At 39.9% G+C, this 12296-nt stretch overlaps 1 protein-coding gene across 4 annotated transcripts in view; it reads left to right on the top strand.

The window, feature by feature from the left end:
* JAM2 (junctional adhesion molecule 2) overlaps positions 1 to 8408 on the top strand; it is a 62989-nt gene extending 54581 nt beyond the window's left edge. The window contains exons 8-11 of one of the 4 annotated variants that reach the window (XR_005793204.1): positions 1201 to 1216; positions 1561 to 1704; positions 3834 to 3876; positions 5990 to 8408. Coding sequence is in view for 3 of the 4 variants with exons in the window: in XM_040484134.1 (XP_040340068.1) it covers positions 1561 to 1704; positions 3834 to 3868 (179 nt within the window). In the remaining variant the exon portion in view is untranslated. Of the gene's footprint in view, positions 1 to 1200; positions 1217 to 1560; positions 1706 to 3833; positions 3877 to 5989 lie in introns of those variants that run through there. The other 3 variants (XM_040484134.1, XM_040484137.1, XM_040484136.1) reach the window with 3 other exon arrangements.
* The last annotated feature ends 3888 nt before the right edge of the window (positions 8409 to 12296 follow it).

Raw genomic sequence — 12296 nt, 5'->3', positions numbered from 1 at the left:
ATATGAATGATTATAATATGAATTATTAAAAAAATAATGTTTTATTCTCTTAACATATTTCTCTACTCCCGGTCTTTAAAATTATCTGAGAGCTCAAAAGCTGTAGAACTTCATCGCGTCCATTGGCAATAGTGTAGAAAGCAGAGTTTTTTTTAACAGAATAGTACATTTATAGCATAAGCAAGTTTTAGACCCGTTGTTTCACAGTGAACATTGATTTTAGAATTTAGGTTTAAAAAACATTTTATGCAACACAAAACTTAACCTATAAATAGATACTATGTCATAAAATGTTTCCATGAGCATTGTTTCAAGAATGTTCCCTATAATTAAGAATAACTGCTCTGTGAATTAATAGTTCTTTTCCTTCGTGCTCCAATCTTAGACTAGTGTGAATGTAACTTTCTGCGTGGAATCCAGCTGAGTCCCCCTGCTGGCCACCAGTGAAAGTACAGACAGATAAGATTACTCCAGAATTCTTGCCATCTTTAAAAAGTAAAAAGTATCTGTCTGAATGTTTTTATTGGAGGCTTGGTGAATACATTTTTCTTAAAATAATTAAAGATTCTCATTGGGTATTACGAATTCATTAGTGAAGAATATTACTCCACAACCTATCCGAGAGGATCATTTTCTTAAACTTGCTTGCATTTCCGATAAGAATTGGCAAACTATGACCTGTGGACCATATCCGGCCTGCCACCTGTTTTTCTGTGGCCCACAAGCTAAAAATGGTTTTTACAAATGAACATTTGCAATCTGTTTGATAACAAGGAACACTAACTTTGAATCTTAATTAAGAGAAATGTTATTCCCTCCCCAAAGAAGAATTCTAGTCTTCCAATTAATAGACCTATACTTAAGACTTTGATTATTTTTATATGTTGAGTTGTATTAATAAAAATTTTTGGAAACTTGCTCTCTCTTATTATACAAGTACCTACATAATATCCTCAGTTTTACCTATTGGCCTAGAAAGCTTAAATATTTGCCTCATGGCCCTTTACAGAAAATGTTTGCCAACCTTGATTAGAAAGTACAGATATAACAAGAGAGAATCAAGATTGAGAAAAAGAAATTAAGCCTAAACTCACTTTTATATTAATATATTAACATATATTATGTTAATATATTAATATATTAATCTGCATCATACCATATTAACTCTTGCATTAATGATATACACTTATTCTTTTGTAGAAGAGACCTCGTTCCAGTAAGTATACTTTCTTAAATGCATGCCTTTCCCCCACCTCAACTAATTTTCTGTTAATCATCTGTTTCAAGTCAAACATGAAAAGTTGGTTGTGAAGTATCCTATGGAAGTGACTCATACTTATCAAGAAATACATCCCACCTCATGCCTCATGCCTGTCAATGTTGCTCAATTACCTAGAGAAGAAATGTAGTCACTAATTTGCCCCTGTAGGCATTTCCGTAGTACTACTTTGGAAAATATATTTGCTGTATTTTGCTAAATTGAAAAATTTCAAATAAATTTTTACTTAACAGCTTTTCACATTTAATTGAATACTTATTTTGTGCCCAACCCTGTCCTAGGGAATGGCAATACGGCAGTGAACAAAACAGACCAAATAACTCTCTGCCTCACGGAGCTTACATTGAAAAAGATGGACAATACACACAAATGTAAACTCTGCAGTTTGTCAGATTGTCATAGTATTATGGCGAAAACTAAAGCGGGTAAGAGAATGCACAGGGTGGGAGTGGAGACTGTCCTTTAGGGTGGTTAGGAAGGGCCTCACTGATGAAGTGATATTTGAGAAAGACCCGAAGGAGCAGAAATCTGTCTGATACCCATGAGAAGAGCATTCAAGCAGAGGAGAAAGAACGGATGGAAAGGTCTTGAGGCCCGGCTTGCCTGGAGTATCTGAGGCATATCGAGGGGATTGGTGTGGCTGAAACAGATTGAGGTCAATGGAGAGAGGGGATGCACAAAAGTAATGGAGGCCAGATTACATGGAGCCCCTTCCGGGCAGTTGTGAGGAGTTTGACTTTGATTCTGAGTAAGATGGGAAGTCGCTGGAAGGTTTTGAATGAGGGAGTAGTATCCTGTTACTTAATTCTTAGAAGCTCACATTAGCTGTTCTGTGAGGAATAAACTATAAGGTGACATAGAGTGGAGAAAGCAGGGAGACCAGTTAGGAAACTACCCAGTAATCTAGCCGAGAGAAAATGGTGGCTGGTTCCAAAGCGATGGTGTTGGAGATGTTGAGAAATGATAGGATTCTGGATATATTTTAAACAATGTACTGATTTGTTGGATGTGGATATGGGAGAAAAAGAAAAATCAAAGATAGCTCCAAGGATCTGAGAAGAATAGAGTTACCATTTACTGAAATGTGCAAGACTTCAGGGGGAGCAGGTTTGGGGGGCTTAGATGGGAAGGTCTGAATGTTTTGGAATTTTAATATTTGAGATGCCTACTAAGCTTCCAAAAAGAGATATTAGTAAGTAACAGAATGTATAAACCTGGAGTTTGGGGGAAATATGTTAACTAGGATTAGAAATCTAGGAATCAGAGATCACCAAGTTTACGTGCACTTGATTTGTGACGGTACGTTCTGTGTACGTGGAAATGGCAGACCCAACCCAGATCTATGGTCATTGCCCTCTACTCTCAGCTGCGTGGCCTCAGATACTTGCTCATCTTCTAAGTCATTTTGAAGACTTAGCTGCCTTTGATTTCCTGTTCCCAGACTTCCTACTCAACCCTGGCCTCTCTGTCTAATAATATCCCACTACAAGTCCAAGATGACCTCCAAGTTATCAGGGATAGCAGTAGCAAAGGGGAAAAGTTCAGAAAACAGGTTGCCTGATGATATAGCTGCTCTGCATTCCACCCTAGGCAATTGTAGGGACTTTCACTTTTATTGAATAAGGTAGAAAGTAATGGGAGGTTTTGGACAGCATCATCTTATACAAGGGGAAAGGCTGGCATTGCTATGGCGAGAAGGTAATTCTTTTCTTCAATCATGATGTCTTTGTTAACGCAGGTAGGAATCTGGGAGACAATATCTTTACTCCTAGATACGTTTTTGCCGTTTGTCAAATCCATCACCCTCAAAATTTTGGGGATAATGAATTGGATGTTATAGTAATTTGCTAGGGCCGCCGTAACAAAGTGCCACAGACTGAGTGGCTTAAACAGAAATTTGTTTTCTTACACTTCTGGAGGCTAGGGATCCAGATCAAGGTGACAGCAAGGTTGGTTCCTTCTGAGGACGACAAGGGAAGGATCTCTTTCAGACCTCTCTCCTTGGCTTATAGATAGTCTTCTCTCTGTCTTCACATTGTCTTCTGTCTGCCTGTGTTTGTGTCTAAATTTACTCTTCCCGTAAGGCCGCCAGCCATATTGGATTAGGGCCCACCCTAATGACCTTATTTGAATTTAATTACCATTTTAAAGTCTCTATCTCCAAATACAGTCACACTTTGAGGTACTGGTAGCTGGGACTTTAGCATGAATTTTTGAGGGGAATACAGTTCAGCCTACAACAGATGACTAGAACCCTAGTTACTGTGTAAAGCTTTCTTCCCATGGGAAAAAGTGAACTTTGATGATAATTGATCAAGCTTTCAAAATGCGAAATTTTAAAAAATTGGTAAGTTAAAAGTGAGTAAGTTTCTCACATAATCCACAGAAATCTTTAGTCCTAGGGCTACAATGAGATCCCTAGGGTTTCCCGGGCCAATCCCTTGCTGCACGGCTTTCTCTGTGAATTTTGTCTACAAACAGAAGATACTCAGTTGGGATTGCTGGCCTTTTTTTTTTTTTTTTTTTAATACTGTCTTTTATATTCTATAAACAGGAGAAGTAATTCTGCATCTAAAGCCACCACAATGAGTGAAAATGTGAGTATGTTTAAAGCATATTTATAGATCAGATGTGTTTGGGAAATGGGGCAGGGAAATGAAGTAATTGTACAGAAAGGATGAATTTTGACTTTTAATATACTTTGTGCTAGTGTCTATTACTGGTATTTATTTATTTATTATTATTATTTTTTTATTATTACTGGTCTTTAGAGGGAGCTGAGTAAATGTTAGTTTCCATCCTCCGTCTGGGACGGTATGATAAAGTTGCCCAGCATTTGTAGACCAGTCGGGGCTTTTCTTTCATGATGTTTGCTATTATTATTCAGCCTTCTTAGCATCATTAAGTCTGGTATTATCAGCTCCATTTCATAGATAAGAACATTAAGACACAAGTTCTCATAGGATTACAGTGGTAGCGCTGGATTCAGGGACCTTGACTCTTGTCAGCTTGCCTCAGCAGATGGCTTCCAACAGATCTGTGATTCCAGGACTCTCCTTTGGTTATACAGAGAAGTTGGAAAATTTACGGATATGGAAGATCCTCTGCTAATACTGAAAGGCACATTCTAGAAATCCCTGAGGAGATGCAATAATTATCTAACTCAGATGGTTTAGGCAACATAAATTGGACCCTTTTGCATTCATCAATACTAGAGTGAAGCAGTAAATACCATCATTGCTCAGACTTTGTAGCTCTCTGCATGGATATTCAACCTTCTGGATTATTTTTCAGGAATGTGGGAAGGAAGGAAGGAAGGTTTTCAATGTTTTTAGAGGTCTACGCCCTTTCTTGAGAAACAGAGCGTGGGTTTTCTGAATTCCTTGGCAGTCTGGCAGGGATCCTCTTAGGTATCCTATTTGTAGAGCTCGGGGTAGGCAGTGGACACGTATTTTAAACAGATAAGTGATCCTCATGGATATGAACTTTATGACCCACGTACTGCTGCATGGATTCTTGTTTTCTGCCAAAATTTGATTTTCTAAAATTGTCTACTCCCAACTCCATCATAGAAGTCACTTTATTTGTGGTTTACTACGCCAAAATCATATTTTCATTAGTAGGTAAGCAGTCTATAACTCCATATTTATAGAAAGCAATATGTAACTCCTATAATTTCTAGAAAATACTCCTTAAATGTGGAATAAAATAATCACATCCTACCAAACAGTAAGAGACACTGTGGGGCACCTGGGTGGCTCAGTCAATTGGGCGTCTGATTTTGGCTCAGGTCATGATATCACGGTTCATGGATTCGAGCCCACGTCAGGCTCTGTGCTGACAGCTGGGAGCCTGGAGCCTGCTTCGGATTCTGTGTCTCCCTCTCTCTCCGCCCCTCCCCCGCTCATACTCTGTCTCTCTCAAAAATAAAATAAACATTAAAAAAAGTTTTTTTTTAAAGATACTTTGTGGTGGAGTCAGAAGAGCAAAAACCTTTTATTTTTTTTCACTGTCTTCCTCTCAGTTGCCCTCATCCACTGAGAAGTAGAGCCTCCAATTGTCGAGCCTCCAATTTGCCCCAGAGCAGAATTTCTTGGTCTTGGCATTACTGACAATTTCTTATAATTCTTATGTTGTGATTTTTTTTTTTAAGCTTTATTTATTTATTTTGAGAGAGCGAGAGAGAGAGAGACCCAAGCAGGCTCCGCACTGTCACCATAGAGCCCAACACAGGGCTCGAATTCATGAACTGTGGGATCATGACCTGAGCCAAAATCAAGAGTTGGCCACTTAGCTGACTGAGCCACCCACGTGCCCCATTATATTTGTAATTTCTTCTATGAATTCTTCTATAATGAAATCTTACAATTTTGTAGAATTCTTGGCTGGGGGGGCTGTACTGTGCATTACAGAATGCTTAGCAGCACCCAACCTCCACCCTGTCGATACCAATAGTATACCCCCAGCAAATAAGATTTCTCCTGCTCTAACTCCCACATTTACTTCCTTACTCTTTAGGCAAAGTTTCAAAGATCTTGTCTCCTAGTATTTATTTAATTCCCCGCAAAATAGAGTTAGTTAAATATATGCTGGGTTGTACCTGTAAGATTCTCATAGTGCATGTAGCTTTATACTCATAAAATGTACTTATTTCTTTAAATATGAATGAATACATTATACTTAAACTTGTTTTTTTTTTCCTTTTCCTAGGATTTCAAGCATACAAAATCTTTTATAATTTAAAATAATGCCACCTTTGAGATACACCAAAACCACAGTTGTTACACAAGCTATTAAAAGATTTAAATCTCTGCTTTGTCTTACATTTGCAAGGAGGTACATGAGGAGATTAAATTGGTATTTCATTCTAATTTTTATGATCGCTAAATTACTTGAAATTGTTATTTTAAACAAATAGTTCTGTCAGCACCTAAATAAAATACGGTCTGGCTTCTTGGGTCTGGACAAAGTTAAAAGAATCACAATACTTTATAGTATTCTGGGGTTTATGAGATGTTAAATGCCCTAACTTCTGGAGGAAGTTCGATTGTGAAATGAACCCACAGAGCATGAAAATATAAACTGCATCCACTTTCTGTACAAGAGTCTGATTTAGAGGGTTCAGAAAACACTCTAAGACAGATGCACTCTAAAACACTTTGACAGATGCAAAGGGAACCTCTGATCTTATTTCTACCAGAATCCTCTTTTCTCCCCTAATACAATCTGTATTCCACTGCTCATTTATCACTAATCTATTCACAGAAGGGAGGTAGCAGGAGTGGTCTTCTCCCCAAGGATTTGCACTTGGTGTTTATTTTTATTTCTGAGAACCAAAAACAACACGAAGAAATACCTAATGACCAGAGCTCACTCACCTGATGTCATTGATTTCCTCATTAAATGTAACTTTGAGAGTCGAACCCAAACCCAAATGTCTTCTTTCCCTTGAGTTGCTTGTTGCTGTTTCCTTCTCCTAAGACCGCTTTGAAGATCATCAGTGAACTTGACATCAGACGTCGCCACTGGACCCCACACACATAACCTTGCAGGCAGGCACCCTTCTCTGCATGATGGGGACTTCATATTTGTCTCTGATAATCATGCAGTGAAATTCTGGGCTGGGTCAAGTCCAGAATTAATAATCAAATCCAGTCCTGCTTATTGAAGAGCCAGAGATACAGAGGAGAAAGAGTTGTCTAACAAATGAAATGAAAAATCAGTCCAATCATCTGGTTTCTCCACGGTGTCCAAGCTAGTGTTACAAAGTGAAAATTCCAATGATCCATGTAAGAGTAACTAGGCTGTGTTAAAAAGCATAATCTTCTATAACTTATTGTGATTATTCAGTTTATCTTGAAAATAAAATATGGGTAGGGCATTTCCAGTTCTGGGCAAATCTGGATGAAAAGCTTACAAACTTTGACAACTTTGAACATGGTTAAGCTACTTTTAAAGGAATCCATTTTTCCCTCAATAGACAAAGCAAATCCCAGGATTCACTGGGCCAACAAATGATACCTGGATACCACACCGGGTCACTGGGAAGATGTCTGTTGTCAGACTGTGCCTTGCCCCCCACTCTTCTGTGGCATTGGATGCTTCTCACCAGACTCCTTGCAATATTTCCTATAAAGGGCCAGATAGTAGATATTTTAAGCCATACTGGTTTTATGGTGCCTGTTACAACTACTCGACTCCACCTTGGTAGCTCAAAAGCAGCCGTAGACAATAATAAATGGCACGTTTGTGTTCCAACAAAACTTAATTTACAAAAACAGCAGGCATAGACAGGACTGGACCCACACGCATACTTTCCCAACGCCTGGTGCTGAAGCATGAGAAAAAACACCTATCTATAAGCTTTTGCCCAAAAAAATAAAAATAAAAAATAAATTAAGCTAAATGTTGCCCATGCTTTGATTTGGTTTGGTATGAGGAATGCTTTCTTGTTGCATGGCCGAGGGTCCAAGAGTGTATGTGAGTCTCAAAGATGGCTCTTCAGGCATACCTACCAGCACACAAGATCAACTTCTTCAATTTAAATGACACAGATTGTGGGGGAAAACATGCAGTGCCTTACTAACAGATGAAAGCTGCTGAGCCATTTGGCTAGAAGACTCATCTTATAAAGTGTTAACATATAACACTCTCTGAGTCAAATATGTATTATACATTATCTTAATATATTGTACGTAGCTAAGTAAGTCATTGTGTACAGGATGCTTGCTCCCACACAAAGGACATAATGTTGAGCACTCGTTTTCCATTTATTAAAAGTATATCCACCTATATCTGGACTTGTGTTTCCATTTGCTTTTGAGGAACTTGAATATTAACAATATTATAATATTGAGGCAAAACCTCATTATAATTCATAGAGAGTTTTGATTTTCTTTTCCTGCAGTGAAATTGTGTTCTATAAGGATGAGGGCTCTAAAATCTCTAATAGCAAGTTTTGCTTGGTTTTAATTATCGTTGTTGCTATTGTAACTAGATTTAATTTATTTTTAGTTAGGGGTTTAACCTAACTAAATCTGGAACGATTGTTTTTTAGTATAACTTTGCGAAGAATTTCCTTCATCTCATGAGTGGTTTTGTTTGATTAAAGTCTATGTTAATAAAAATAGCTGAACTTGTTCAACTTTTTAGGCCCATTTAACCGGTGCAGGGGAAAAGTCATCCACCTATCGTTCAATAAAACCTGGGGAAACTATGCCCTCTTACCATCTATAGCTACAAGGTTAGCTCTTCAGCTGCTTAAGATTAGAATCTCATCTTTCTTCTGGGTGCCTGCCAACTTCCCAAATGCTGGGGGGAAAAGAAAATACCTTGCAAATAAAAAGTCAGAACTATTAAACATTTTATACATGTGAAGTGGGGGTGGATGGAGGTGCAGGTATATACAATCTCATTCATCTCAACGGTATTATAAAGCGGATCATGTGGTCATTTGCAGACCAGGAAACCAACTCAAGAGTCAGTCTGCCAAGTTCACAAAGGGAAATAAGGGCTCATGGTCTAAGAAACACAGGTCCATCTGATTCAGGATGTTTCATACAAGATGTTTTTTCTCTTGCCCCCAACATACTTTCTTTTAGATTCTTACTTACTTCTCTCATGCCACACCCTCTCTTTCACCCTTAGTAATCTCTGGCTAGTTCACCCCTCCCCAGTCTCACAGCTCACAACCTTTTTCTGTCTTGCCTATCCCCAAATTTTGCAAATTGCAAATTGTAAGTGCCTGCCAAAAAGGAAATAGCTTTTTTGAGCAGGGTGAGAATTGGCAAAAGGTATCAAAGGAGACAGCAGGAGATGGTGAAGGACCTGTTTCCCCAGGTTCTTAGGACAAGGATGGTAAGTTTCCTGTACTCAAGGAGAGGCATCATCTAAAGTAATTGGCCTTGTGCCTTCTTGCCAGTGTCTTACTGAGGTCAAACATCTGAAATAAGACTGTCCCACTGGGATGGGGAACAGAGGGGAGTTTGGAAGAGGTGGAGTTGAAACAGACCTCCCACTTAGATAATCTGTACAACAGGAAGACCTGGTCCAAAGAGCCCCCCAAGAATTTATACATGCAGCCCCTAACCAGAGAGAGCCAGCATTTATAGGCTCTGCTAAAGCAAGGGCAGCAGCAGAGAACTAGTAACAAAGACAAAAAAAATCCCACACTAAATGGATTTAAATAAGCAAAAATTGCCTAGAGCAGAAGTCTTCTTTGGTTATCATTAAAGGTAACACTGGGGGGGGGGCGCCTGGGTGGCTCGGTCGGTTAAGCGTCCGACTTCAGCCAGGTCACGATCTCGCGGTCCGTGAGTTCGAGCCCCGCGTCAGGCTCTGTGCTGACAGCTCAAAGCCTGGAGCCTGTTTCAGATTCTGTGTCTCCCTCTCTCTCTGCCCCTCCCCTGTTCATGCTCTGTCTCTCTCTGTCTCAAAAATAAATAAACGTTAAAAAAAAAATTTTTTTTTAAATAAAAAAAAATTTAAAAAAAAAAGAACACTAGAGGGGCACCTGGGTGGCTCAGTTGTTTAAGCATCTGACTCTTGGTTTCGGCTCAAGTCATGATCTCACAGTTCATGGGTTCGAGCTCTGGATCAGGCTCCATGCTGAGAGCAGGGGGCCTGCTTGGGATTCCCTCTCCCAGTCACTGCCCCTCCCCTGCTCACATTCTCTCTCAAAATAAATAAACTTAAAAAAAAAAAAAAAAAAAGGTAACACTAGATAAGACATGTGTCCCTTTCCAGTTCTTTGTACCTTTCTTCAATTCAAATTCCCTCTTTTGATAAGAATGGTAGTCAGGAGTGGATTCAGGCCCACCCAAAGGGCCTAACTTTAACTTAATCCCATCTAAAAGTCCTATCTCCAAATACAATCACATCCGGAGGTGCTGGGGGTTAGGACTTCCATAAATGAATCTTAGGGGGACACACTTCAACCTGTGACACCAGGCATGGGAGAAGAAAAGTTACTTTCAACACGAAAACCTAGAAGGCTGAGGTCATTTGTGATAAACATCTCAGGTGGTAAGTACAGGATAAGGAGTGTACTGGCAGACTGAAGTGACAGATAAAGGCTGGAGTTTGCAGGGTTGGGGCAGCGTCACCAGAAAGAGGAAGGGGCTCTGAGGAAGATGAAGCCTTTAACATCTGACTCAAAGCACCACTGTAGCATTCAGCTGGGAAAAAGAGCGTACTTCCCTGTTCAAAAGTTAGCAATAAACACCCTCTGATGTAGGGCCCGGGAGTAGGGTACTTAATGCAGTATTCTTACAGCCCCGAATCCTTATGTTTACATAATGAATGAAGAGATTGGGATGTTGAAGCAAACTCCAAATAGTTGCAGGGCAGATTTTTAAAAATATGAGGGGTATCTGGGTGGCTCAGTGGTTGAGCAAACAACTCCTGATTTAGGCTCAGGTCATGATCATCGCCCAGTTTGTGAGATCGAACCCCGCATCGGGCTCTGTGCTGACAGTGCAGAGCCAGCTTGGGATTCTCTCTGCCCCTTCCCTGCTCATGCTCTGCTCTCTCAAACGTGTATGAGAAAGTAGGTGTGAAATTATAAAAGGTAAAATACAACTAACCTGAGTGGCAGAGTGAGGAAAGGGAGACAAAGGAGGTGCTGAAAAGGATCAGGCCCTTCTAGACGGGCCTTTGCACCTCGGAGTCAGGCAGCTTGCCTGCCGCAGGTGGGTGGAGGTGCTTCAGGGGAGGTTAGAGAAAGAACCTGAGCAACTCGGCTTCCTCAGTTACCTTTAAATAGCACCATAAAAAAAACATTGAATTGTTTCAGTGTCTGCAGTTATTTAAATAAAAGGAGGTCAACTGAACTGTCACTGCTTAGCAGCATTTGAAGAAACTGGGGCTCTTCTTCCTAATACTTTACCCTCCCCAATTCCGATTCCACACATCTTAGTAGTTTAATCACACCTGTATCACTAGGAAATGTTTGCAGGTCTTTTGGAAAAGGTAGTCCTGAGCAGGTTTGACTCCAGCTAGAATGGCACCCACAGTAAAAATCTATTCCTCTTTTTGAGTGAGTTAACCTCATGAAGAAGGCTGACTTTTGACTTCATATTTAAAAAAACAGAAACAAAAACCTTTATCAGCAGAAAGAGCTGGAGAAAGTCTGCAACCCCATGGTTCCGAAGCTGTACCAAAGCGCAAGGGGCACGTGGGAGGAATGCCTGGAGGCTTCCCTGGTGGTGCAGCTCCCCCACCTGGTGCTGCCTCCTCTGGGCCCAGACAAGGCACGTTCCACACACAACATTTGAAGGACCCAAATTTGTAGCAAATTCCATGGCTATTATAAAGTCGAGTTGCCATAGTAAATAAACCGGTCATTCTTGATACTTGAATATGGACTATGTGCCCAGGGAAAGGAAATAAACATTGCACTTTGTAAGCACTGTATTTTTTAAGTGGAAAATACAATGTCTTAAATAAAATTATATTTAAAATCGGTACCAAAAAACAAAAAAAGCCTTTAAAGTTTATTAAGATCCATATTTACTGACACAAGTCAGATTGTCAGATATAAAAAGGCACAGCTGATTTCCTTTTGAAAAAAAAAAAAATCATTTCCTCAAGAGCCAGCTACGCTAACTGAAATCTTGATGTGCCTGTTATGCCGCCTACTTGCTGGGTCTCCCATCGCTTGGGCAAAACAACACCATACAGCTTACTCTTTCCAAGGAGGCTCCTTTGTAGAACCCCCGCCTGCTCCCAGCTTTCCTTCCTCCATCTGTGTAGCACAGTAATACATCTATGATCATAAACTGCAAGGGAAGAGGAGGGACCTGGCTGTTGGGATAAAAGCATTTAACGTTTGAGGAGATGGTAGTTAAAGCACAATGAATGTTCCCGTGTGTATTCAAGCTTAACTTGAATTTCCTGGAAAAGTTATGATAAAAGGTTTACAAGCCTTTTCTTTATATTCTGGGAACGGATGTAACATCCCTCTGTGGCAAACATTCCTTAGGTCAGGGCGGCCCCCTGAGGCGGGAAGTCTCCACTA

The sequence above is a fragment of the Herpailurus yagouaroundi genome, unplaced genomic scaffold, assembly GCF_014898765.1.
Source record: "Herpailurus yagouaroundi ecotype Mexico unplaced genomic scaffold, PumYag 162, whole genome shotgun sequence".
Taxonomy (NCBI): Eukaryota; Metazoa; Chordata; class Mammalia; order Carnivora; family Felidae; genus Herpailurus; species Herpailurus yagouaroundi.
This window is presented reverse-complemented; position numbering and strand designations above follow the sequence as displayed.